The sequence below is a fragment of the Mus musculus genome, chromosome 18 (assembly GCF_000001635.26).
Source record: "Mus musculus strain C57BL/6J chromosome 18, GRCm38.p6 C57BL/6J".
NCBI lineage: Eukaryota > Metazoa > Chordata > Mammalia > Rodentia > Muridae > Mus > Mus musculus.
Window position 1 is genome coordinate 21,072,344 of NC_000084.6, and position 27,876 is coordinate 21,100,219.

Sequence of the window (27,876 nt, forward strand, 5' to 3'; positions counted from 1 at the left end):
AGCTTGCAGCTTTCATCTGGAAGCCACAGTATGGATGCCCGGCATCAGCCTTGGTTTCTGGTTTTTGCCACATTTCTCCTGGTTTCTGGTTTGGTAAGAAAATTGTCAGAAAAACTGGGGGTCTATCAATATCAACCATTGAGTGATAATTGTTTGTTTGTCTTTTGCTTTACATAATTTAAAACGTTGGTATTAAATAAGCATCCCTTCCTGGGAGGCAGGGGCTGGAAGATATTGATTATAAAACGTCATTCTGCTAGAGACGTTCAGAGATTGTGACAGAAAATTATATTTTCCTTTCTGTTTCAGTGTTGTGTGACAGGTTTTCTTTTGACAAGACAGTGAACACAAGTTTTGTAAGCCATTTTTATTGCTGAGTGACATATTGACTGCTACTGAGAATAACTTGACACAGGTGAAAACTGACAAATGTCAGAGGCAAGCAATGTCCACATCAACAAAGTTTCACAATATGGAGTTTCTCTTCTGCATCTTTGCCAGTCTAAAACTAATCTCCCAGCAGGACTAGGTAGTTTGTACCCTAAGCTAACTCAAGGTCTTAGATGAACTTTCTAATGGCCAAGGTTAAATTTCTAACACTTTAGTTGGAACCTAACTACATTATATTGAGCTGACGGTGTACAGATGAATAGAGACTTACGGATTTGAAGTGGGCATGTCCCACACATTTAACTGGGGTTCAGAGAAGTTACTTGTAAATCTCTTTCTGCAGGTAACGGGGTCACCTGTGAATGTGTGCTGTGTGGTTACCATAGGAGAAAACTAGGATGCTTGCTGCCAAAACAGTGGTAGCCATCTGACCAGTTAGTTCATACCCACATCTTGTTAAACAGTTTACTTTTCTTTATCTCCACTGTTACCTTGTTTTAAAAAAATTTTTAAAGTGCAATTGTACTTTACACCCGTGTGAAACAGCATTACATTTTTACAGTATGTTTTGGCGTGGTGTTCTATAACTCATGATGGTCACCCAAATCAGGTGGTGACCTCATCACACCTGAGATGATTTGAGATTCAGGACCATGAAGTAAAATGCCTTAAGTGTAGAGAACCCAGGTGTAACTCACACGGATTTTCTACGAGTTCTGCTGACTTCTCCCTAGATCACATTGATTAGAACCTTCTCAGAGAACCTGGGGGAGGTTGCCTTTAGTAAGTGCTTGCCATCGTAGGCATAAGGACTCTGTTTGATTTCTAGAACACATATAAAAAGCCAGGTATGATGGTATGTGCTTGTATGCAGTGCTGGGGAGGCAGAGATGCAGGGCACCTTGAGGCTGGCTGCTCAACCATCCTAGCTTAACTGGTGAGCCCTGGGGCCCAGTGACAGACTTTGTGTGAAAAAGAATGACACTTGTTGTTGATTTCTGAAACAACAGAACAAATATATGCCCATGTACATACCCCCACCCCCAAAATAAATTTCCGATGTTGATTCCATTTTTTTCCCTTATTGGGCAACTCAGTCATTTGTTTACAATCGATTTTTTTTTAAATGTGTATTTTAGCCAGTTGGTAGTGGTGCATACCTTTAGTTTCAGCACTACGGAGACAGAGGCAGGCAGATTTCTGAGATCCAGGACAGCCTGGTCTACAGGGTAGCTAGAGATACACAGAAAGAGCTTGTCTCAAAAACAAACAAACAAACAAACAAAAAGCAAATCAGCAACAAAAAGTTGTATGCCTTTTTAAAAATCTCACAAGATCTACTAATTGGTATTTTGCTTAGACATTTGGTATTGTGTTTAGATGTAGAGTCCTGGTTGAGGCACGATGGTAGACATGATTGTTGTAAGGTGCTAGGTAAAGTTCCTGCTGTTAACTGGGAATAAGGTTGCAGCTTTTCCAAGCACTGTGTCTTCCAGGAGAGCACGAGTAAACTCAGTGCTTTCCTGAGGGCTGCAGTTGTATTGCCTTCTTCTCAAACTTTGAAGTTGATTTTTTTTTTGTTGTTGTTGTTTCTATCTTTAAATTCATTTAACAGGAAGCTTCAGGAAAGTTCAGTTTCTATACAACAGGAGAATAATCTGTCTGGTCAAACTGTTAGATAAACTCCAGCTGATTTGTCTGGGATATATGAAAGAAAGTGCTATATCTTAGTAATAAAAAGAACTTTCTGGGTGTGACTTAGAACCACTGTGGCTCATGCTTGTCACCCCAGCACTTGGGAGGCTGCAGGAGGAGGATTGTAGCAAGTTCAAGGTTCGCCTAGACGAGACTACAAAGTGAGTTCCAGCTTGAACTACAGAGAGCCCTGGTATTAAAAAATACATACAAAATTGGGGCCACGGTGCTGGCTCAGCAGGTGACTCAGCACCAGCCATTGAGCATCATGATCTGAGTTCTATCCCAAGACTCACATGGTACAGAGAGAAAACTGACTAGAGCGAACTACTGCAAGTTTTCCTCTGTCCACCACATACAGACACCACATAAACAAACAAACAAACAAATAAGTAAATAAATAATAATAAGGGATCCAAATTTGGAGCAAAAGATGTCACTTATACTATGAGCTTTGTAATGATACCTTTTTTTTCCGGTGTTTGTTTCCCAGCCAGCTCCGGAAAAGTTTGGTAAGTCTATTTTGAGTTTTGCTCTAGACAGTGTAAGAAAGTTACATGCTGAATCAAATGAGCAGATGCCATAAAGGTATACTTCTGTTGAGTGGAAGGCTTGACAGCAGATGCAGAACTCAGGCAACAGTGTGATGAACTTTGATCAAATGCTGGCTTTTTAAAAAATGATTTATTCATCTTTACTTATTTCTGTATGAGGGTGTTGGGGCCCCTGGAGCTATTGTGAGCTGCCATATGGATGCTTCAAATTGAACTCGGGGCTTCTGGAAGAATAGCCAGTGCTCTTAACCGCTAAGCCATCACTCCAGCACCAACACTGGCTGATCAGGACCCATCTGCCCATCAGAAAAACAGAAGTACAAGAAAGGCCACTACAGTGGCTTTCTGGGTGAACAGCTTTAAACTTTCATTTTCTAGTTAGTCCTGCCTTCCAAGCTATGTTTACTGACATGCAGAGTGAGCAATGCCTTCTTCCTAAAGTCATCTGACACTCAAGGAAGTGGAAAGGACGAGCACACACTCAAAAGTCCCCCGTTCAGTCCCCAATCTGGCTATCAGAAGGGTCAATCAAGTAGAGTCCCCATCAATCAATTAATGCAAGCTAAATGAGAATCTGAGGCAAAAACTTATTTCCTTCTGATTGTGTGATTAATGAGATTCTTTTTTCTTTCATGAACATAATCTTCACATGTTTTTTGTAATTTCAGTCAAAGACATAGATGGAGGAATTGACCAAGACATATTTGATATTAACCAAGGTTTGTGGCTCTTCATTCTTTTTTATTATAATATTTTAAACATTTTCATTATGTGTGTGTGTGTGTGTGTGTGTATACAACTTGTGGGAGTGAGTTCTCTTTCCCCCACCATATAGGTTCCCAGGGATCAAACTCAGGTTGTCAAAACTTGGTGGCAGGCACCTCTTCCTGATTGAGCTATCTTTCAGGTCCCCCTTTAACTTTTTTATTATCATGTTTTAGTTACATATAATGATGACTTTCATTACGGTATTTTCATGCCTGTATATAACGTGTTTGATCATATCCACCCATTGCTCTCTCTGTCCTCTCCAGTTTCCCCAAGCTCCCACCGAGCTCCACCCTCTCATCACCCCCTCCCATCTCTGCTTCTCTGCTCTGTTTTGCTGTTCCTCTTGTGAACCGAAGAGCTTCATCAGGGTTACAAAGATAGGTGAGGGGTCATTCACAAGAGCATGTACTGCTTACCAGTGGCTACACCTCTGAAGACAATGTTTCTCCCACCCCCAAGAAACCATTAAACTGCCTACAGATCTTAGGGATGGGGCCTTGTCAGCCCCTCTCTTAGAAAATTTCAAAACATCGTCTATTGTGTGGCACAGGAAGTCAATGTAATAACATGGCTTATCTCAATTCTTCTCTTAGGTTTGGGTCTGGACCTTTTTGAGGGAGACATCAAACTCGAGGTGAGTTGCAATGATGTTTTGCGACTGGGTCCTGAGCGAGGACTTGAGTATTGAGCACGATGGGCATTGGCTGCTGGCTCAGGCGTTCTTTCAGAAGGTGTAGCAGCCTGGTGGCATGGATTCGGAGCGTACGCTGTCTTGGAAGGACTCAAGTATAGCTACGTCTTCCTCCTCCAGTGCTTAGGTTTCTGTGTAGTGAAATTCACTATCTCTTAACATGTATGTGGTGCTTTGAATGATTTTGAAAATGTTAGCATTAATTAACCTCCGGCGTGGCTTTTAAGCCACCAGAACACAGGCACCTCCAACACCCTTAATCTGCTCTTCAGCTCTTCTGCTGAAGAGTTTGACCTTCACGATGACAGGTTGCTTAGGGAGCTTTCCCTTGCCCAGAACTTTGTAGTAGCCTGATCGAACAACATCAATGATGGGAGCAGCTCCAGTCTTGTTTTTTGCTGCATTGACCCGCGTCTGCTCGCTGACCAACGTCCACAGTTTATCCAGGTTGACAGTTGGGCAGAAGCTCTGGTTCCTCTTCAAGTGGTAATGCCGCATACCAACTTTCCCAAAGTAACCTGGGTGATATTTGTCATTGACCCTGTGGTGATGCCTGCCTGCAGCATTCCCGCGGCCGCCTGGGTGCTTGCGGTTCTTACTGATGCGGCCATGGCCGTGGTTCACGTGGCCCCGGAGTTTCCGGGTCTTCCCCAGTCTGGGTGGCATGGCGGTGGCAGAAAGGGAAAAGGGCGCTTTGAATGATTCTTATTATTGCAGCAATAAGGAGAATTTTTGTTCAAAAACAAGAGTTGCACTGACTTTGTCTAGTTGAGTAAACTAAAACTGAATTTGTAACTATATCCAATGACTTAGGCTCTTATTATTAATAATAATTATTCATTATAATAATATATCATATTATACTTGATATATTGAATAAATTATATATTGAATGTATTCTATAATATAAAATATATTATGTATAAATATATAATTATTATGGTACTTTATAATCACTATATTATTATATTATTACATATAACATAAAATATATTTATATATACATATACTGTATAATATATAATCACCAGTTATTGTTATTATTATTATTGTTATTTTACTTTCCCCCTGAAATCAGCTATAAATAATGATCCAAAGAAAGGGTACTCACAAACAAGTCTTTGAGTGTTGATTCAGATCTAGTCACATGACACACAGAAGAACACATGTGCAGATGTATATGTGGATTAAGAGGACTTAAAAGTTCAGTATCTTATTGGACATGGTGTCCTGTCACACACCTTTAATCCCAGCACTTGGGAGGCAGATGCAGATGGATCTCTGAGTTTAAGGGCAGTTTGGTCTGCATGGTGAGTTTCAGAACAGCCAGGGCTACACAGAGAAACCCTGTCTAAAACAAAAAACAAAAACAAAACAAAACACAACAACCCCAGAACAACAGAACAACCCAACCAACCAAACAAGAATTCAGTGTCTTAAGCACTTTCTAAAAAGAAAAGTAAGGTATATTTTTTGGTTTTCCAGATATTTTTTTAAAGATTTATTTATATGAGTACATTGTAGCTGTATTCAGACACACCAGAAGAGCGCATCAGATCCCATTACAGATGGTTGTGAGCCACCATGTGGTTGCTGGGATTTGAACTCAGGATCTTTGGAAGAGCAGTCAGTGCTCTTAACCGCTGAGCCATCTCTCTAGCCCCAGTTTTCCAGATTTTTAAAACTTTAAGAACTTACTTTTCTTTTGTAGGTGATGGAGTCAAAGATGCTTAACAATTCCTTTATAATTGCTATGTTGTAGAAGTTTGTGTAAACTTAAAAATAGAGAAATTAACAAGATTGTTCATAATTTAAAATATACACACCCATGGACATAGACATCAAGTGGAACTTTCTACTCTTCAGATTTCTCCTGCTTTCCCCAACACACTCTGTGATCCCTCCTTGCCCTCTACACATCAGAGGCTAACCTCTCAAATCCTCCTTGAAGAGATAGAACTATGACCTACACCTGTTGCTCAGACCTGTAATCCCACCTGCTCTGGTGGTCAAGGGAGGAGAACCATAGGTTCAAAGCCAGCCAGGGGTACACAGTAAGACCCAAACTCAAGTTAAAATGTCAAAGAGAAGCTAGGGATACAGTGTGACACTGAGGCTCTTGCTTGGGTTTGATTCCAATAGTACAAAAAGAAGGAGAGGGGGAGGGGAGGAAAGTGAAGGGGGGAGAAAAGAGAAAGAAGGGAAGAGGAAGAGAGAGGGAGAGAAAAGGAAAGACTCCAGAGGGATGAAGGAAGCAGAGGAGAGGGTGGAGGAGGGAAGGGAAGGGACGATGGGAAGAGACAGGGGGAGAGAGGATAAGAGGTAGGAAAGGAGAGAAGGAAGGGAAATAGGGAGGAAGCTGCCATCTGAAGGCTTCCTCCTGGTCCTGGCCACTTTCTGCTTCTCCATCTCACCTGAGCTATGGCTTAACTGTGCCACCTCTGAAGTAGGTCTGACTGGGTAACGGTAGTCCTGCCTTGTCCCCAAGCCCCTGTCTCCATTTGCACATTGTCTGTGAATGTCTACAGGATACAGCAAATCTAGATGTGCACTGACCCTCCCCTAGAGCCTTCCTCTCCAGCTGCCTGTCATTGCTTCAGAAATTTCATCGCAAGGAAATCCTTAACACTTTCAGGAGTCTACCTTGCTCCTGGCCTATCCCCACTCTCTCCCAGTCCATCAGCGCCCCTGCCAGCCTCTCCCAGCAGTCTTGGCTCAGTCACTTTTCCCCAGCATCCAAGCCCTGTCATTGGTTCCCTGTATGTTTGCTATAGCCCTCTAATTCGCCCTTCAGTTTCAAATATTGCATTTCCTTCTCCATAATATTTTCCACCCTGAAACTCATTTCCCTGAGTGAAGTCATTCTTTAAATAGATGACTGTGGGCTGATGTGGTGACCCGGATAAAGCACTGGCTGAGCCAGTGTGAGGGCCTTGCTGCATTTACCACCCAGGAGTTCTGCTCTCCAGAATGATATTTCTTCTGTTGCCAGGGCAGATGCATTAAAAAAATATATTATTCATTTTCTATTATAAAATTAGGATGCCTTTAAAAGTATATTTATTTGTCTATTTTTAACCTTACATGTATGGGTGCTTTGCTTTCACGTGTCTCTGTGTGCCATGTGTGTTTCTGGGGCCATTGGAGCCATAAGAGGTCATTGGATCCCTTGGAACTGGAGTTACTGGGGATTCTGAGGCACCAGGTGGGTGCTGGGAACCAAACTGTGTCCTCTGCCAGGGCAGCAAGTGCTCTTAACAGCTGAGTCATTTCTCCAGGCTTCTCCTCCAGAAACATTTTCATCCATCTTATGTCTGATTGTTTTTTTCCTCTGAGATTTAGATTTTTAAGGTTTGGTTTAATTATCACTCCCCTTCTGTGTATGTATGTATGTATGTATGTATTTATTTATTTATATGAGTATGTGCCTGCATGAGTTTATGTGCACTACATGCATCCTGTGTTCCTGTGTATATGTGTGAGAACCTGCATGTGTTTATGTATAACACATGTATGTATGTGTTTGTGCCTACATGAGTTTATGTGTGTAAGCCTGCATGAGTTTATCTGTATCATGTGCATTGTTGTGTGTGTGTGTGTGAACTTGCATGCTGTGTGAGAGTTGCTGATGTGGGGGGTGAGAACTGGATTTAGATCCTGTTCAAGAACAAGAAATAGTCTTGACTGTGGAGGTGTTGAGAGCCCATTCTTATGTATTTTTAATATCTAAACATCTACAGTCTTATAGTGTATTTTCCAACAATCTTTTTTTTTGAGTTATCATTTCTTCTTTAACCCTATGTTAATTACAGTAATTAGTTATTTCCATCTGCAAATTTTATTAAATTATGGTAGAAATTTAGACACATGCCCCATTGGTTTGAGTTACCGGGAAGAACTGGAAACTTCACGTATTTCCAGACTGATAATTGATTAGCTTTGTCTATCTCATTTAACTGATCCCTTTCACACTTATTTTTGACAGGCAAATGGGAAGAATTCCATCATTGGAGACCACAAGAGATGGCCACATACCATTCCATATGTTCTAGAGGACAGCTTGGGTTAGTACACACTTTGGAGTTTCTGCAGCTACTGTGTTCCTGAGATGACAGGGCCCACATTGACCAGAATGACCTGTGTGGTGTTAAGGCTTTTTATTGTTGCTGTTGTTCCTCTGTGTGGCTATATACAATTACTTTAAAAAATAAGCAAAATGCAGAATTAAAAGATCTTAAACATTTTTGACTGAATATATGTTGGTTTTGACCAATATAAAATCAATTCAGTCAACTTTGATGGAGAACTTATTTTGTGTTGAATGCTAAGGACATAAAGATTAGGGAAGCACTCTTGGTTTTAATAAGGTTTGTTCTAGATTTTATTGCGATTTTAATATATATATTTGATCTCCCTCCCTGTACTTTTCCCTCACTTGGGGTATGTGTGTGAGTGTGCATGTATGTGTGAGTATGTGTATGTATGAGCGTGCATGAGTGTATATGTATGTATGAGTGTGTGAGAGAGTGTGTGTATGTATGGGCATGTATATATGTGTGTGTTCACATGCATCAGTCTCTGTGTACTCAGAGAAGAGGATGAGTCCCCTGGAGCCAGAGTTACAGTCTGTCTGCCACCTGACATGGCACAGGGAACCCAAGTTTGGTCTTCTAGAAGAGTAATGAACACTCTTAACCGCTAAGCCATCCCTCCATTGCTGACTCCCAGACTGGAAAGAATTTTTTAAAATATTAATTTTTATTGCTTTTAGTTATGTATATTTGTGCATGTCTAGCGAGTGAATAACACGTGTGCAGTGCCTGCCAAGGTCAGAAGAGACACCGAATCCCCTGGAGACATTGTTATGAGACATTGCTGTAGGTCCTAGGAACTAAATTCCAGTCCTCTAGAAGAGCAGCACAAGAACCACGCCCCCCTCATCCCTAGCCCCAGTGCGGGATGTAAATAGGAGTAAGAAACACAGAATAACCTTTTGTAGAAAATGGCAGTTTGCCAGGATTTTATTTTGCCAAATCCAGATGTTAACAAGAGTTCACTATCTTTTATTTTTCTGGAAATAAATAATTATTAATTTAGCATTAAATTATTAAAAAGTCAGAAGAGGGTTGAGGAGATGGCAAGCATGAGGATGCAAATTCAGATCTTCAGAGCCCACATAAATGCTGTGTGTGTTGGGGAGCCAGCTGTAATTCCATCCTCCTTGGAGATGAGGAAGCCCAGGACAAGCTGGCTAAGGAGCCTAGCCATTCGGGAAAGCTCTGAGTTTGCTAGAGAGACCTTCCCTTAATGACTAAGGTAGAAAAGCAATGGAGGATAAATTCTGATATCACAGACATGTGCACTCACAAACATATCACACATGTGCACACACACACACACACACACCACATATACACATGTGCATGCATACACATACAGAGAGAGAGAGAAAAGGTGGGGGAAGTAAAAAGAGTATAATAATAACAAAGAAAAATTTTTTGTACAGAAGAAATCAGTCATGAGCTAGGAGTAGGGGAGCACACTTGTAACTCTGGTAGTCCTGCAGAAGGAAAGGCAGGGTGATCCTGAACCTGAGGCGGGAGCCCATACAGGAGAGAGAGACAGAGACAGAGATAGAGACAGAGACAGAGACAGACAGAGACAAAGACAGAGAGACAGAGAAAGAGAGTCAAAGAGAGACAGAGACAGAGAGACAGACAGTAGCATATACAGAGAGACACAGAGGGTGACAGAGAGAGGCAGACACCGGCAGAGAGACAGATATATAGAGATGACAGAAAGACACAAAGAACACAAAGCAGCCCAGGCTACCTGTAGCGAGCTCATCTTCTCTGTGGACTGGGAAAGCAATTCTTGCCTCTGACAAATGTCAATCCGAAAGATACCTTTGGGGGTGGGGTGGGGGGAATAAAAAATAATGTCTCCTTAAGAATCAGTCATTTCCTGGGCTGGGCATGTAGCTCATGTTGGAGAGTGCTCACTTGGCATGTGTGTAGCCATTGTACCTCACATGCATCACTTCATAGTCATGGCTCTTAGTGACTAAGAGGAAGGTAGTGAGTGAGTGGATGGCCAAAATGCAGCCCAGTCTTGGGGAACAATTGTTTAGAAACCATGATAGCTTAAGAATTCAGCATAGGGGCTGGAGAGATGGCTCAGTGGTTAAGAGCACTGGACTGCTCTTCCAGAGGTCCTGAGTTCAATTCCCAGCAACCACATGGTAGCTTACAACCATCTGTAATAAGATCTGATGCCCTCTTCTGATGTGTCTGAAGACAGCTACAGGGTACTCATGTAAATAAAATAAATAAATCTTAAAAAAAGAGGGAGAATTCAGCATAGATCCTCCCATTTAGATAAAGAGACTCTTATATTCACTGTATCTATGGTGATACAGTTTTTCCTGTTTCTTTCACTCAGTGTACTGCACTTTTTTTTAATTTGGTGTTATTGTACGTTATATTTTGTTTTTAATTTCATATCTCAGAGATCCAATTCTACTACGTAAATAGATACATAGTGCAGTTATGACACTTAGGTTGACAATACTCCCTAAAAGTCATGAATTACTTAACAAAATACTCCAATACCTTACATGAGAAACTATTGCACAAGTTTAGGTAGATAAAGTGGCTCACATAACAGTATAGACCATTATTGTTGCTCTTGGTTGTCTCTCAAGAGTTTGAAGGTACATCCCTATCTTTTTTTTTTTTTTTTTTTTTTTAGGTATTTTCTTCATTTACATTTCAAATGCTATCCCAAAAGTCTTCCAGACACCCCCCTCCCCTCCCCACCCACTCCCACTTCTTGGCCCTGATGTTCCCCTGTACTGAGGCATATAAAGTTTGCAAGACCAAGGGGCCTCTCTTCCCAGTGATGGCTGACTAGGCCATCTTCTGATACATATGCAGCTAGAGACAGGAGCTCCACGGGTACTGGTTAGTTCATATTGTTGTTCCACCTATAGGGTTGCAGACCCCTACAGCTCCTTGGGTATTTTCTCTAGCTCCTCCACTGGGGGCCCTGTGATCCATCCAATAGCTGACTGTGAGCATCCACTTCTGTGTTTGCCAGGCCCCGACATAGCCTTCTCATGTTGTCTTTTAACTCATATTATTCCTGTACGGTGTGTATGCACATGTGTCACACTGTGTGTGGGAGTCAGAGGCCCTCTCCACCATATGGGTCCCAGAAATTGCATCACTGTTTGCTGAGATCCTGGGATGCTCTGGAATGTTCTTTATCCTTGAGATGCCACGTGACCCAGGCCAAGCTTTCTACAACTGACCCAAAGTCAGACAAAACCTGTGGTGGTAAAGGCACGAGATAAATGGACAGATTAACTTGGTAGAGGCCTCTACCGTTTATACTTTTACACATGTTCTGCTTGGTTCTCAGAATGGTTCAATTCAGGACAGAAACTCTCCTCTCAAAACTTGACTAGCAGGTCCCAATATCCTACTCTAAGATAGCCTCTGGTGGCCATGACATTCTATCTTATTTTAAGGACGTGTAAGGCTGTCTTTAAAAATCAAAAATAAGTAAATAAATATTTTTTTAAAAAAATAAAAGAAACATAGATCTCACTGCCCACTTTTGTCTTCTGTCAGAAATGAATGCTAAAGGAGTTATCCTCAATGCTTTTGAGCGCTATCGCCTTAAAACATGCATTGACTTCAAGCCTTGGTCCGGAGAAGCTAACTATATCTCAGTGTTCAAGGGCAGTGGGTAAGTTCGAAGGTTGGCCTGTGAAGGTTCTGAGAAGACTATTGTTCCGCCAAGGTCCAAGGTCTTACTTGACTTTTGGGTGGGGTGACAAATTCCTTTGCTATTTATGCAGAGTCTGACCTTTAAGCCCAGTTCCTCTGGCCATAAAATAATGTTTTCACAGTAGTGGATGGTTTGCCCAGTATTTGTAGGCCCCTGGGGTAGGTTCAGAGTACTATAAAAAAAAAGGAAAGAGTTTGGGAGAACCAAAGAGGAGAAAAAGGAGGAGGGGGAAGGGGGAAAAGGAAGAAAAGGAAGGAAGGGAGGGGAGAAAGAAAAGGAAGGGATGGAGGGTGGGAGGGAGGAAGAGGTGGCCAACCTGGTGCTAGGGAGATGGCTTAGTTGCTAAAATTCTTGCTGCATAAACATGAAGACTGCCAAGAGTTCAGATCCCCAGCTCTATGTGAAACAAACAAACTACTATGTGAGACAGCTTTTCACTTTGGGGAGATAGAGACAGGTTCCTGGACTTCACTGGCTACCCAGCCTAACCTTATTGCTGAGCTTCAGTCTCTGTGAAAGATTCTGTCTCAAAAGGGAAGGTGGAAGGCAACTAAGGAAGGCACTCGATCTGGCTACCACATGCGTGCACATCTGCATAAATGTGTATACACAGATATACACACACTAAAATAAATAAGAAAATAGAAGTGTTTTCATCCACACAACCAGACTACCAGTGCCAACATTTAGTAAGCATGAACTGATGACATTCATTCTATAGACTTGTAAATTTCATCTCATTTACTCTTAATAGTCTTTATTCTCTCAAGTAAAATGTGTTGTAGATTGTGTGTGAATTCATTTTAATTGAGCAAGTTTTATTACTTGAAGGTAGCAGTGTCATGGACCCGAAACACAATGACTCTGAATAATTGCTCTCCCTATAAAACTTTTGTTTGGTAATTGAGGAGACTAGTGAACTGTTGTTTTTGCAGAGCAACCACACTCTGTTCTCTGCAACACACTGGGTGGCTCACAACCACCTCAATTCTGATTCCAGGGGATCTCACTCCTTCATCCGACTTCTGAGGGCATTCAAACACATGCCTGTCTCCAGATACACCGCCACAGAGATAAACAATAAAATTGCACAAAACAGCCATTTGGGATGAAAGACATACCAATGCCCATCTAAAGAGAGGTTGCTATTCCCAGGGTTGGGCATGGATAGCTTGTCCTTGTACAATGCATGGTCCTGAGGGAAATTCTCTAAAAATTATTTGTCTTACAAGGTTTGTAATGAAGAGTGCTGTAACAGTAATTGCCACCTCAGAGACTTACTGGTGAACAAGTTCACCATTTCTTGTTCTTTCTGAACTGGCTGCCTGGCTCAACTCAGATGTGCTGGCTCAAACGCCTCTCCAAGCTGACTGATTCAGTATGGCTGCTCTCAGCTTCTCATTGAATTGCTCTGCTTGGCCTAAGACTAACTCTGGTCATTGGTTCTAATATGGCTCCTTCTTATTCTCTGGATTCAACTGCCTGTGCTACCTGCACTGAACACAAACTCTTGAACAAACTCAACTCCATTGCACTCACAGCACTGACTCCCAACTGCCTGACTCTCTCTCCCTGCACTACTCTTGAGTAGCCACTCTCTCTTGTGTTGTTCTTCCCTATCTCTGACTTGTTCTGTCAAATCTTTCTCTGATTCCTCACTTGTTCTGCCCCTTAATTAGATGTCAATTCTAAACATGGCTGCTTCCTTCTACAAACTAATTTTACCTTAAAGGTGTGTACTAAGGGCATGTTTGCATTCTAGCCAGATTTCCAGAGCAGCCATGTTGCTGGGTTGAAATTCCTTTACAGAGCGCAATTCAATGTTGTTGTGCAGTGTGTCCCCCCACTGAAAAGGGAAGGACATATAAGGTAAGGAAGTGAGCTCCACAGTGAGGCAAACACCCTGTTCCTGGTCTGTATCAGGTGCTGGTCTTCAGTGGGAAACATTCATGCTGGGAAGCAGGAGTTGTCCATTGGGACAAACTGTGACAGAATAGCAACAGTTCAGCATGAGTTCCTCCACGCCCTGGGATTCTGGCATGAGCAGTCACGTGCTGACCGGGATGATTACGTCATTATAGTTTGGGACAGGATTCAGCCAGGTATGTTTCTCTTACATGCTTAATTACAGGTCAAGTTTCTGAGCAGGTAAGCATCAGTAGCAGCCTGGTAATGGGTGTTTGGAGACCAGATACACTTCATCATGTCTACAAATTCATCTGATATCAAGGTGCAATCAGTTGTCCAATAACAGGGAGCTAAGTAGCCTGGTATCTTCTCTAAATACTCTCAACTTAATGTTTTAAAATGATTATCTTTGGAGCTCATGATAACTCAAAAATATCATATTTTAAATCTATAATTATAATTTTATATATTTATGGGTAACAAGGTGATATTTTGTTATATGCACATTAATAAAATAATTTGCACAGTTATTGCTTCATTTAAAATAAACTCAATCAGCAAGCCTGTCACTTACTCAGCATTTTTTTGTGAGAAGGGACTTTGTTGATGAGACATTAACTTATTTACAATCTTAAAGTATATAATACTCTATCATGTATTGAATTAAATAATTATTAAATAAATAAACCCTGGTGGCAGGCAGTTTTATTACCTGCCCCAATGGTTTACGTTCCCGAATGAAAGACACACACAGCCTTTGTATTTTTTTTTAATTAAAAAAAAAACGATTTATTTAATGTATGTATATGAATACACTGTAGCTGTACAGATGGTTGTGAGCCTTCATTTGGTTGTTGGGAATTGAATTATTTTGACTTCTGCTCTATCTGGTCAGCCTGCTCCCTTCGGTCAACTGTGCTCACTCAGGCCCAAAGATTTATTTATTACTTTACATAAGAGCACTGTAGCTGTCTTCAGATGCTCCAGAAGAGGGCGTCAGATCTCATTATGGGTGGTTGTGAGCCACCATGTAGTGGCTGGGATTTGAACTCAAGACCTTTGGAAGAGAAGTCAGTACTCCTACCCGCTGAGCCATCTTGCCAGCCCAACCTTTGTGTTTTAATATGCCTTAGACAGCACAAATGCTGGGCTATTTCCTAACCTCCTGTCAATATTCACAAGTTATTATTTACTAAATTCTATATATTCTACCTTGGCTGCCCTGGGCCCAGCTGGGCAGCCCTCTTGGGCCACACTCTCTCCGCTCCTTTACATGGCAGCTATGTCTCTTTACCCGACATTATTCTCAGGCATGGTGTCTTTGCTCTCCTCCACACTCTCCCTTCATAGCAGATCTACTTCTCCTTCCTCCTCCCAGTCGCAAGCCTGGGAAATCCTAAAAGTCCCACCTCTGCCTGTTTTGCCCAGCTATTGGCTGCAGGCATCAGTACTCATCAGTCAGAACCAACTGGGGGCAGGTTCCCAGAAGCTATGTGTTGGCACTCTTGTACAAACAGTTTTGGGGGGAACATAATTAGCATTCATATTACAAGCATTACATACTACAATCATGAGCTATAGCCTCTGTGATTTAAATGAATATACAAGTGTAGAATAGCCTTGGGAGTCTTCAACAATGCCTATCTCTTCTTCCTTCCTTCCTTCCTTCCTTCCTTCCTTCCTTCCTTCCTCCCTTCCTTCCTCCCTCCCTCCTTCTCTCTCTCTCTCTCTCTCTCTCTCTCTCTCTTTCTTTCTTTCTTTCTTTCTTGTTTTTTTAGTTTTTGGTTTTGCTTTTTGTTTTTGTTTTTTCAATACAGGGTCTCTTTGTGTAGTCCTGGCTATCCTGGAACTTAACTTGTAGACCAGGCTGGCCTCAAACTCACAGGCCTCCTGCCTTTGCCTCTGAAATGCTGGGATTAAAGGTGTGTGCCTCCACCAATCAGTTTATAGCCATCATTTCTAATGACTCATATCCATGTTATCAGAGTAGAGTCCTATCTTGGCATACTCTCTAAAGTCCTTCTTCTCACATGAGTAGTCTGCTGTGAGCACTGTAAGCCTCCATCAGTGCTCGGTGGTGACTGACCTCCATCAATGCTGGGTGGTGACTGACCTCCATCAGTGCTGGGTGGTGACCAGCCTTTCTAGTAGCAGTTGGTAGAGTCTTAGGCTTTTGACTGCCTGGAAGTGAAGGTATATATGTTAGTTCAACTGTTACTACCATAACTGTGTGTGATATCAGGTTCAAAGACAAGAGTATCTGGAACCCTTGATATTCAGTAGATAATGTGTACAAAGTTCTCTCTATTACATTTTGTATTTCTCAGTTAACAGTATTTCGTAAAAGCACCTTAGTTTTATGAGCATAAAATAATGAAAGTTTTGAAAATATATTCAGGCAAGGAACACAACTTCAACATCTACAATGACAGTGTGTCTGATTCCCTGAATGTCCCATATGACTACACCTCAGTAATGCACTACAGTAAAACCGCTTTCCAGAACGGGACAGAGTCTACCATCGTCACGAGAATCTCAGAGTTCGAGGACGTGATTGGCCAACGAATGGACTTCAGTGACTATGACCTTCTGAAGCTAAATCAGCTGTATAACTGCAGTATGTGATGGGTACCTTGAATTACTCATTTCTTCTGCCTTGCAGGGAAAAAAAAAAGATGCTCTGTATACATTTGGGTTTCCAAGATTATGAAAGCTAGATTAGAAGAATAGCTCTTGGATCCCAATCTAACAAACATTTTCAATACTTTTCTTCTTACAAAGTTTACCCTTGCAAAACAGCCTGAATCCTCATAAGAATGTACCCCATGCAGATTTTTGAGGTTCTACTAATTCAAATACAGATGGTTTCTATATTCAAACCTCTTTTAAGCCAGAATGAAACATGCAGTGTCCCATAAATGAAACAAAAAACCTTTGTTGTGGCATAAAGATTTGACTAACAGGAGGAACGCTGACTCAGGTTTCTACAAGTAGATGAGGACTGGCTATTTACACACACAAGACTCTGTGGATGGACACATGTCTACTGGTTGGCAGGCCCTGCAGTCAGCCAGACGCTCCCTTCAAGTGATGCTCCTTGTAGTTCTGTGATTCCTGGGCTCACACACGTCATCCTGTGTGTGAGCAATCACATCTCTCTCCTTTCTTGCTTTTGTAGCTTCTTCCTTGAGTTTTATGGACTCCTGTGATTTTGAATTGGAAAATATCTGTGGCATGATCCAAAGTTCGGGGGATAGTGCTGACTGGCAGCGGGTTTCACAGGTTCTCAGTGGCCCAGAGAGCGACCACTCCAAGATGGGCCAGTGCAAAGGTAACAGGTTTTATGATCAGTGACTCCAGCCTTCTTGTTCAGATCAAAAGACTGGTGTTTCATTTTTCATTTCTATCAGAATTATTATGTTTTAAAATAATCTGTTTTTAATTATCTTAAATTATGTGTTAGAGTGTGGGGTCGGTGGTATGCACATGTGAGTGCAGATACCCTTATCAGCCAGTGGCATTAGATTCTCTGGGGTTACAAGCAGTTGTGAGCTGCCAGGCATGGGTTCTTGGAATAGAATTCTAGTTCTTTGTAAGCACATTAGATGCTCTTAACCCCTGAGCCATCCCTTTATTGCCTCTATCAGAATTACTAATGAAAACACATCCAGTTTTTCCAACGGAATGGGCCATCTGCCCTGTACAGGAGTGCCTGCTGTCTCTGCTTTTGCTCACCCAGAGTGATTTTCTTTCTACAAATCAAGGGCTTGGTTCTGTGAGGACCAAGAGTAGGACAGGAAGGACTCTCTTGGAAGGACTGTGATTGGAGGGGTTGCCATGCCTTTCCTGTCATTTTCCAGACTGTAGGAGTCTAGTGAGCATTGCTGGGCTGTGAGTTACGCTGTTCTAGACCATACGTGGGTACAATTGTGAGTTCGAGGTACCTACAATGAAGACAGGATGCTCCAACCTAGGTGCTTTCACATTCCTCTTTTCTTGGAAGCTAATTTCTGTAGTAAGAGAAAGGATGCCTCACTATGTCTCATTCATGAATTCCCCGACTGTAGAACGGTATTTTAATGACCAACACCGTGCTTGGTTTGGTCTTTTTGGTTGCTATAACTGATGACCCGAGACTGGATACTTAATTTCTTTAAATATCACTTTCTCATGGGGTCTGAACACTGACACTTGGAAGTTGATAAGTTATTTCTCCATTGGTGAAACAAGTCAGTTCAAGCCAGATTAAAATATATAGAGGCAGGTTTATTGCCATGAATAAGGAGAAAGAGGAGGGAGGGAGGGAGGGAGGGAGGGAGGGAGAGAGAGAGAGAGATATTAGAAGAGAGGAAAGGAGAGAAGAGGAGACCAACATGTCTGGATTACATAGGGAGGAGCCTCTGGGGAAAAGGCTGCCCAACTACTGGGCTGGAAAGCTCAGGGTTGGGGGCAGGGCAGGCCATGTAGGGACTGAGGGATGCTGAGAGAACCAGAAGGCCAGGTCTTTTGTGTTATGTAAAATATGCACCCCAGCTTCTTGTCCTGGGGTCTGAAACCAAACAAAAGTTTAGGATTAGGGTGCCTAGTGTCTGCTTGTCATCTGTTGAGGGACATTCTGATACATCCTAGGGCAAGGGCCATCACCTGATCACAGGAAATAGTCTGCTGGCTCAAGTCACTTCTACTCACAAAGCCACAAATACTTAGGTGAGGGCTCCACTCATGCCTTCATGGTGTCCTCATCTCCTCCAAATACTGTCAGCACATCAATTTGAAAGTTATTTCAACTGCATGAACTTTGGCGGCCACAGCCAGACTATAGCGTTTGTGTATGGTGGGTATTTAGCAAACACTAAAGGAAGACGTGCTCAAAGATAGCCATCCTAACATCTTATTTTTATTCATTCTGCTTGTGTGCTCTGAGCAGACTCTGGCTTCTTCATGCATTTCAACACTAGCATTTTGAATGAGGGGGCCACGGCGATGTTGGAGAGCAGACTGTTGTACCCCAAGAGAGGGTTTCAGTGCTTGGAGTTTTATCTGTACAACAGTGGAAGTGGAAATGACCAACTGAACATTTACACCCGGGAGTACACTACAGGCCAGCAGGGTGGTGTTTTAACCCTTCAGAGACAAATAAAAGGTACAGTACCCACATTTCTATTCTTTTGATTTAGGGTGAGGTGTTCTCGGAGCTTGTAGCAGAGCAGGGGCTGGTGACACGTGAGTTTCAAATAGAACTTGATCTGTTTTGAAAGGAAGTTAAAATGAGGGTCCTTTATGTGGTGCTTAGAAAACATAGCCATAGGGGGAGGGCAGATGTGATGGCGAGACTCAGCAGGTAAGAGCACTGACTGCTCTTCCCAAGGTCCTGAATTCAAATCCCAGCAACCACATGGTGGCTTACAATCACCCGTAATGAGATCTGACGCCTTCTTCTGGTGTGTCTGAAGTCAGCTACAGTGTACTTATGCATAATAATAAATAGATCTTCAAAAAAAAAAAAAGAAAAAAAAAAGAAAAGAAAACAAAACATAGCAGGTCTCTGGAACTGTGGACATGAGTTCTCCAGAAGTAACGAGAACACACTGAATTCTGGGCAACATAGAGGAGGTTGATGGCTAAAAGAAACCAAAGTATGGAGTATGATGGAAGGATCAGCCTCAGGGAGGCTTGCTCTGTCCCTAAACAAACACTCTTGGCACCTCTCATTTTCCCTCACTGTGGCTCAGTTTTACCAAAGTGACATTCAAAAGGAAAAAAGATTCTATCTAATTTCCTGCTTAAAAATAAATCCCATAAAGGCCTCTGCTGTGATATGAAATAAATGTCATAGTGGGAGCTCTGTCTGTGGGAAGGGAGAGTCCACATTTTACATCAACCATGTGTGGGAGAGGTGGGCCAACTGCCCACATACTAAAGCAGATGGGGAAGGAATGGTTGAAGACTGCATTACTCTCCTCTTTGTTATGATGAAGGAAGGGCTTATTGTGGACCACAGTTTGACAGCACAGTCCTTCACGGCAGGGAAGGTCACACTCCATCTGTGTCAGGAAGCAAAGACACCAATGGCAGCGGTGGCTGACTCTTTTCTCCTTTGGATGCAGTCCAGGATCCTAGCCCGGGCATTGGTGCTGCCCGCATTTAGGATGGGTTTTTCCATTTCAATTGACCTCTTTCTAGAAAATCTCTCACAGATGTGCACAGGGCTGGTCCCCATGGTGATTCTAAATCTCATCAAATTGACACTCATAACTAATCACCATTACAGCACCCTGACGACTTTTCTCTTTCACACTGACCCCTTAATTTAATGACAAAGCCGAACGCATTAGGAAGTGAATCCATACTGTCCTATATGTCACGGCACCTCTGATTCAGGAAAGCATCTGAGATACAGGTGCTGCTTATGTTCATGAAGACCTATGAAGAGTGAGGGTTGCAGTCTCATGAAGAATATGCATGCATTGTGCATCTATCAACAGGATATGGTATTCCTGGGTTTGTAGAGTCCTGTTTAATACTGCTAAAATTCAGCAGACATTTAAGTATTTCAGCTAAGTTATACAAGTATATTAAAGAAGTCTTTATCTGAGTATCAGCAATCACAGGTGTTATATTGGGCTCAGCTGTTGATCAGCACAGAGCACGGGGCAACCGGTAAGCAGCCGTGTAGCACTCAGCACTTGGGTGATTGGCCCTCTGAGAAAGGGTGTGCTATCTGAGGAGCAGGTATGTAAAGATTAAATATCCCAGGGAACAGTCTAAGCTCAGCGGCACCCTTAAGTCAATGATCTCGGTAAAAAGACATGAGAAAACCTTTCTTCAAATCCATGGGAGGGTACAGGGGACCTCCTCCCACTCAGAGGAGAAAGGGACAGAGGATCGGGAGGACCTGTGTGAAGCGGGGCCAGGAGGAAAGGCAGCGATGAAGATGTAAATTGAATAAATAAATTAATTAATGAAAAAAAAAGAATCAGAGGCACTGGGACTGTCATTTGCTTTTGAAGATTAGAACTTTAACACTGAGCATGTCAGCACAGGGTTCACAGTCTTTCATTGCTCTTTCTGCAGAGGTACCCATTGGGAGCTGGCAACTTCACTATGTAACACTGCAAGTGACTAAAAAGTTTCGAGTGGTGTTTGAAGGACTCAGAGGCCCTGGCACGTCATCAGGTGGTCTGTCTATCGATGACATCAATCTCTCAGAAACAAGGTGTCCTCACCATATCTGGCACATACAGAATTTCACACAGATTCTAGGCGGCCAGGACACATCTGTATACAGTCCTCCATTTTATTCTTCTAAAGGTTACGCTTTTCAGATCTACATGGATCTAAGATCCTCAACAAATGTAGGAATTTATTTCCACCTGATCTCCGGTGCCAATGATGATCAATTACAGTGGCCATGTCCTTGGCAACAAGCTACAATGACACTCTTGGATCAAAATCCTGACATCCGACAGCGTATGTTCAACCAGCGGAGTATAACCACAGACCCAACGATGACCAGTGGTTCGTGGCTTATGTTCCTTATGGCTAGGGCCATGATGATTGTTCAAGGAGGGATGGGTGACTTGGGAGTGAGAGATAGCACTGTTGGTTACTTGGAAAGTATTCAGCTTCAGAGAAAGGGCTTACTAGTGGAAAACGCAGTCCCCACGTAGAAGACTATTAGGAATGTCAGCAAGGCCTGGACCTTGGGAACTAACCATCCCGGATTTCTAAGTATTGGCTTAGGAGTGCTGACTTTAGAGGCTGACATGCTTGGGTTCAAGCCCAACATGGGCTTCTCATTAGTTTTGTGATCTTGGGAAAAAAAAAGTTCTTGACACCCCACTGTTCTTGGCTGTTAAACCAAGGCAGGAACAATAATCCCACAAATCTACTAAGAGAATTGGGAAAGGTTAAGATAGAAGTCTGTTGAGAGGGAGAGTCTCTCTGATGTTGAGTGTCTCACCCATGCTGACTTAGTCACACAGTAGCATGGTGAAAAACAACTCAGTTCTTAAGCTGAGAGCTTATAGTCAGAACGGAGATGTGGGACATTGGTGGCAGCAGTGTGGAAGTGGATGCTTTTGACATCAATGCTTTTGACAAACTTTAGTGATAGTGACAGCATTCCAAGTCTCAAAAAGCCATTGCCCAGAGAAACATGACCACAATTAGAATTACAATAATCTGTTGTTCCTAGAAACTGGATAGAGGGGAAAATAGAATTATGGGAAGCAGAATGTCACCAAATATATTTTATAAATGACAAGGATGAATCAAAATGACATAGGAAAAATAGCAACTGAATCTGATAGAGAGGAAAAAAAATAACAGAAATGGAAGTTTTCATTCTTTTCCATCACGCTCCTCTGGATGAAGTGGCACTTAGTTCAGTTTATGAGGTAAATTGCTCTTTGCTAATATTAAAAAATCTCAGCAACTTACTGCTTTGACTCAGTTAAACAAGGCCCAACTGCAACTCAGAAGGCTGTTGAGGCTCCATCCCACCAGACAGAAGGGTTTTTGTGACAGGCAATTTGCATATGTGTGATGTCCTCCACTTGTTGTCTAGAGGTAGGGCCCCACGGGCAAGCAGTCTTATTTCCGTTGGGCAGTGTGAATGAGCAAGGCCCAGCGACTTGCCTGGGACTACACCATAGCTCAATAGCATCAGTTGATTCTCTTCAGCATCCTCATTATGTCTCGATGCCTGTTGATGATTCCTGCCGAAAGCTGTGATGATGCTCAATCCAGCCCATTAATATAAATTGCTTTTTCAGATAATGGAAGCTACTTTTGGGACAGGCCTTCCAAGGTGGGAGTGACGGATGTTTTCCCTAACGGAACTCAGTTTAGCAGAGGTATAGGCTATGGAACGACTGTCTTCATAACCCGAGAGAGGCTGAAGAGCAGAGAGTTCATAAAAGGAGATGACATTTACATCTTACTGACTGTTGAAGGTATCGAAATAATAGTTTTATGTGAGTTTTTTTCTTGTTGTAGCGGTTGTCTGTTTGCTGTATTCTTTTGGCTTTTGTGTTTAGCTATGTTATAGGTTGTGGTAGGAAATGGGCAAGAGTGGGATTTTTTATATGAATAATTAGAAATATGAAACAATTTCATTTGCTATACCAAAAGTTCCAGAGTTAATCATTTATTTACTACATTGTGGAATAATAGTGAAAATCTTTAGATTGAAATCCTCTGGTATCTTACTTCCTAACACAGGAAGCATGTGGTCTTGCTCAGGAGGTTGACAGGGGTGCCTTCAGAGCTCCTTCTGCCAGAGAAGCAGGGTGCTTGTCACTACAGCTCTCTCCTCTGTGTGTGTGTGTGTGTGTGTGTGTGTAAGCCATTGGACAACTCTGCTTGCCTTAGGCACCATTGGCTCATTTTTTAAATTAATTAATTAATTTTAGAAATTTTTTTTTATTGGTCATTTTTAAAATTTACATTTCCAATGTTATCCCCTTTCCCGGAATTTATTTATTTTTATTTTTTAAATGTACATTGGTTTTTACTGTGTGTGTGTCTGTGTGAGGGTGTCAGAATTCCCTGGAACTAGAGTCATTGTGAGCCACCATGTGGGTGTTGCAAATTGAACCCAGGTCCTCTGGAAGAGCAGCCAATGTTCGTTATTACTGAGCCATCTTTCTAGCCCCCTTTGAGAGGATGCGAGGTGGGTTGGCCTCTCAACTGTTATCTACCTGTCTCTACCTTTTCATACTGTAAATATATACCACCTCCGATGGCTTTTAAAAAACAAACATCAAACAAACAAGCCACAGGTTCTGGAGAGCAAAGCCAAGTCCTCAGCTAACAGCTGTCTCTCCACCTTTGTTTGATTCCTTTTTGACCGCCCATGAGTGTTGCTGGATCATGAATCAAGATTACATACCTTTTCACAGGCCTTAACTCTTGAGTAGTATCTGTGTCCGACGGCAATGAATGCAAAAGCTGATCTCCACCGTTCTTCCCTCTGCAGACATATCTCACCTCAATTCTACATCAGCTGTCCCCGACCCAGTCCCCACCTTGGCTGTCCATAATGCCTGCTCTGAGGTTGTATGTCAGAACGGTGGCATCTGTGTTGTCCAAGATGGCAGAGCTGAGTGCAAGTGAGGACTCACGTGGGGGCGGGGGGGGGGGGCACCACTACCTCACTCTCTCATGAGATCAGCCTTTGCCCTTCTGGGAATTAGATGCTGACAATTTACATGCATAATATTGATCGAGTGTCCAAGTCAGGCTTCTATCGCTGCGAGGAAACACCATGGCCGAAAGCAACTTGCAGAGGAAAGGGTCTATGTGGTTTATGCTTCTACATCATAGCCCAACACTGAAGGAAGTCAGGACAGGAACTCAAACAGGGCAGGCACTTTGAGGCAGGAGCTGATGCAGAGGCCGTGGAGGAGTGCTGCTTCCTGGCTTGCTCCCTGAGGTTGGCTCAGCCTGCTTTCTTATAGAACCCAGGACCATCAGCCCAAGGATGGCCACGCCCACAAAGGGCGGGGCACTCCCCCATCAATAACTAATTAAGAAGATGCCCTACAGGCTTGCCTGCAGCTCAGTCTTATGAAGGCATTTTTTTCTTAATTGAGGTTTCTTTCCTCTCCAATGACTCCAGCTTATGTCAAGCTGACATAAAACTATCCAGCAGTTACTCTTTTAAACTCCATTTGGGACTCTGGCTAGCTACCATAATAATGATTCATGAAGAAACAGTGCACTATAGTCTAATTGCCTGAATTATATATCTTATTACATTACTTATCACTAAATTCTCACAGCAGTCTTGTCCCTTGACTCTGCTGTTCCCTATCTTCTAGTCAAATGTGTTGAAGTGCTGAGTCCTTAGCCCAGGTGTGGAGCTCACAGTGGTGACCCTGATCCCCTCAGCTGGTTTTCTCCCTGTTCCCCCAGCTGCTGTTCGGGTGTCAGATTAATTGTAGTACACCCCTCCTCTCTTTCCTGCCTCACCCGATGCTAGTCTCATCTCTTCAGGTGGTTGTGGGTCAAATAGTTACGTATGGCAGTGACCATCAGTGTTCACATATACTAGAAGTGACCGGGCCCCTTAAGATGATGTTCACAGATGTCACCCATAAAGGACACCCTAAATGGCAGCCTGTCTCTTCCTGTAGGTGTCCTGCAGGAGAAGACTGGTGGTACATGGGCAAAAGGTGTGAGAAGAGAGGGTCCACCCGAGACACTGTTATCATCGCTGTTTCTTCCACGGTCACCGTGTTTGCTGTGATGCTAATCATCACTCTCGTCAGTGTCTACTGCACCAGGAGGAAATATCGTAAGAAGGCTAGAGCAAATACGGCAGCCATGACTCTAGAAAACGTAAGTTGAGTGTACCATCTGGTTATGGAACCACACGAAGAGGAGCTAGCCATTTTTACACCTTTTTTTTTTTTCTTGGTTTTTCGAGACAGGGTTTCTCTGTATAGCCCTGGCTGTCCTGGAACTCACTTTGTAGACCAGGCTGGCCTCGAACTCAGAAATCCACCTGCCTCTGCCTCCCGAGTGCTGGGATTAAAGATGTGCGCCACCACCGCCCGGCTACACTTCTTCATTTTTAACTTTGTTTTTGGTCTTAAGCTAAGTAGACTGGGTTGAGTCTCTTGACATGCCCATTCTCACCACTGTAAATCGGTGAGTCTTGGCTCAGCATCTGTAGAAGCTTCTTAGAGGGGCAGTCATTATACTCTGGGATTTGTATCTGGTTGTTCATGCTTCTTTGGGGTGACAACACAGCTGACACTTCCTGCAAGTCTCCATCGTCCTAGCAAAGGGGCCATGGCTTATAGATGTCTTCGTTCTGAGGGTCTTGGGGTGGCTGGGCTCAGGAGGTGAGAAGTATGTCTGGGGAAGTGCCTCCCTTAAAAAAAGGTCCCAGTGATTTCTGGCTTCTGGAGTAACAATCACCAAGGCATTTTTTTTTTCATGTGAAAGGTTTAAAGTTTTGCCTCAGATGAAATTCTAAATGACAACATGGTCCTAGACAATAGGTTCAGAGGGGCGTGTTTGGGAACAGGGCAGCTAGACCGGAAATAGGTGAGTCTGGGCTTTGGTGTAGGTGCACCTGGGTTCCAGCTGTCCCCCAAATAGCGTAGGAGCCAGGACGGACCCCCACCCACTTTTTACCTTGAAGGAAGGGGCAGGCCTTTGTACTCAGTGTTTGACTGGCCAGTGCAGGAGGGTAGACCCTGAGGAGTTGCACAAAACTGCCTAGACAGCAGTCTTTGAGGGAGGACATTGCTTGAATGAAAGTTTTCATGTAGAATGGCAGGGTTGAACATGTCTGGGATTTGCTAGTGACCCCAGAGCTACAGAGCACAGGCCAATGTGCAGTCTTACACAAAAGCTCAAACAAAGGGTGTCACAGGAACATTCCAGTGAGGACCAAAGTACCTGGAAGATGGCTAGTGAGATGCATGGAAAAAGAGCTAACATCAAAACATTTCAGTGAGCTAAAGCAACAGTGTAGTTTCTTAAGAAGAGCTACTACCATGCTTTAAGCATTTAAGTGGACTGTCTGGAATCTAGACACTATGACTCCATGTTTTACTTAAGACTTTTATTTTTGTAAAATCAGCTGTAAGATGGACAGCAATGCTGAAAGCAAATGGTTCTATTCTCTTTTAGCATTAATTCAACCTCAGGACGATTTCTAATGCCATCACCTAGCTATAGATCCCATCATAGTTTTTATATATACAATTTATTTTTAGCTCATGTACATTGGTATTTTGCCTGAATGTATGTCTGTGTGAGTGTCAGAAACCCTGGAACTGGAGTTATAAATGTGAGCTGCCACGAGAGTGCTGGGTACTAAACTTGGGTCCTCTGGAAGAGCAGCCAGTGCTCTTATCTGCTGAGCCATCTCTCCAGCCCCACATCACATGTTTTAAAAGTATCTAAGCTGGGCACTGTGTTGCACACCTTTAATCTCAGCACTTGGAAGGCACCACATAGCAGTTACATAGATAATACAAGGCAATTATATGGCAGTGCCAGGACTATATAAAGATCCTGTCTCAAAAAAAAAAAAAAAAAAAAAACAATAATGAAAAAGTAAATGAAATGTATACAAGTTGCTTTTCATTTGAAAACTTTTTTCTCAGCTTATTTTTTGAGTAAATAACAGTGATAGAGCAATCACCGTGGGACCCTGCTGCACTGCCTGTCTGAACCTGTGTCCATGGACCAGGTCCCCATAGTCGGGAAGGATGCACCAGAGCAGGAACAGCAGAGCGTGGTGGGGTGGGGGTGGGGGGGAGAACCAGCAATGTGAGTTTACGTGACTGTCAAGAGCCCTTCCCTAGAAACTGAGCAGTGTGGGAGAGGTTGTAAGGGCTCAGTGCATGTCAAAGTAATGAAAGAAGCATGAGAAAAACAAAGAGATGTGCCTAAGTTCCTAGAGGGGAACACTACCATTATAGCAAGAACAAGGCAGGGACTCTGAGTGGACACATATGCCACCATGATATCACAGGGGACATGGCAAGGATACTGAGTGGATGAACACACCACTATGATGTCCTAATGACAATCCAAGTTCGTAAATATATTGTCAGGTGTGAGAAGTCCGCTACATTTTCCTTCATCTTTGCATTTCTTCAGTGTGTTCAGCAAGAATGGATCTTGCAGATCCAGTGTAGATCTTGAATTGAGATGCTCACCCTTCTGAACCCTCATCATGTTTTGCATGTGAGAATCTCAAGTCACAAGTCCCAGGATATCTTCCCTAGGACAGAGCAGGTGCTGCATGTCAGCTGGGAGGGATGTCAGGAATCTGTTTTGGCGACTTCATTTGAAAACCAGACTGTTGCATTGTGACCCATCTTTTATATTTAGGAATTATGTCATCAATTGTCCTTTCTCCTTTCAGCAACATGCGTTTTGAATATTAACTCACGCCAGCAGGTGAAATGAAAAGAGACCTTCCATCATAGAAGAATATTTTACCCAAGCCATGTGACATTTCCAACCAGATCATCTTTGTAAATAGCTGAAGGCGTAATAAATCATTATTTTGGTAAAAGTCAAATTGGTGATCTTTCTCCC

At 42.7% G+C, this 27,876-nt stretch overlaps 1 protein-coding gene and 1 pseudogene across 1 annotated transcript; one reads left to right on the forward strand and one right to left on the reverse strand.

Moving 5' to 3' along the window:
- Mep1b (meprin 1 beta) lies at positions 1-27,856 on the forward strand. Its single transcript, NM_008586.2, has 15 exons — positions 1-93; positions 2,579-2,597; positions 3,308-3,358; positions 4,004-4,044; positions 8,087-8,165; positions 11,736-11,853; positions 13,819-13,997; positions 16,202-16,420; positions 16,982-17,134; positions 18,731-18,946; positions 20,878-21,321; positions 22,581-22,760; positions 23,786-23,918; positions 24,945-25,149; positions 27,701-27,856. Exons 1-15 carry the CDS (start codon positions 31-33, stop codon positions 27,713-27,715), a joined length of 2,115 nt encoding a protein of 704 aa, NP_032612.2. The 5' UTR covers positions 1-30; the 3' UTR covers positions 27,716-27,856.
- On the reverse strand, positions 4,282-4,785 carry Gm6378 (predicted pseudogene 6378; annotated as a pseudogene).
- Positions 27,857-27,876: the final 20 nt, after the last annotated feature.

Excerpts from the sequence above, each read along its gene's own strand:
- Mep1b (NM_008586.2), top strand. The coding sequence starts at position 31 with ATGGATGCCCGGCATCAGCCTTGGTTTCTGGTTTTTGCCACATTTCTC. Across the intron at positions 16,421-16,981 it reads AAATCAGCTGTATAACTGCA|CTTCTTCCTTGAGTTTTATG; the intron begins GTATGTGATGGG and ends TTGCTTTTGTAG. Across the intron at positions 22,761-23,785 it reads CATCTTACTGACTGTTGAAG|ACATATCTCACCTCAATTCT; the intron begins GTATCGAAATAA and ends TTCCCTCTGCAG.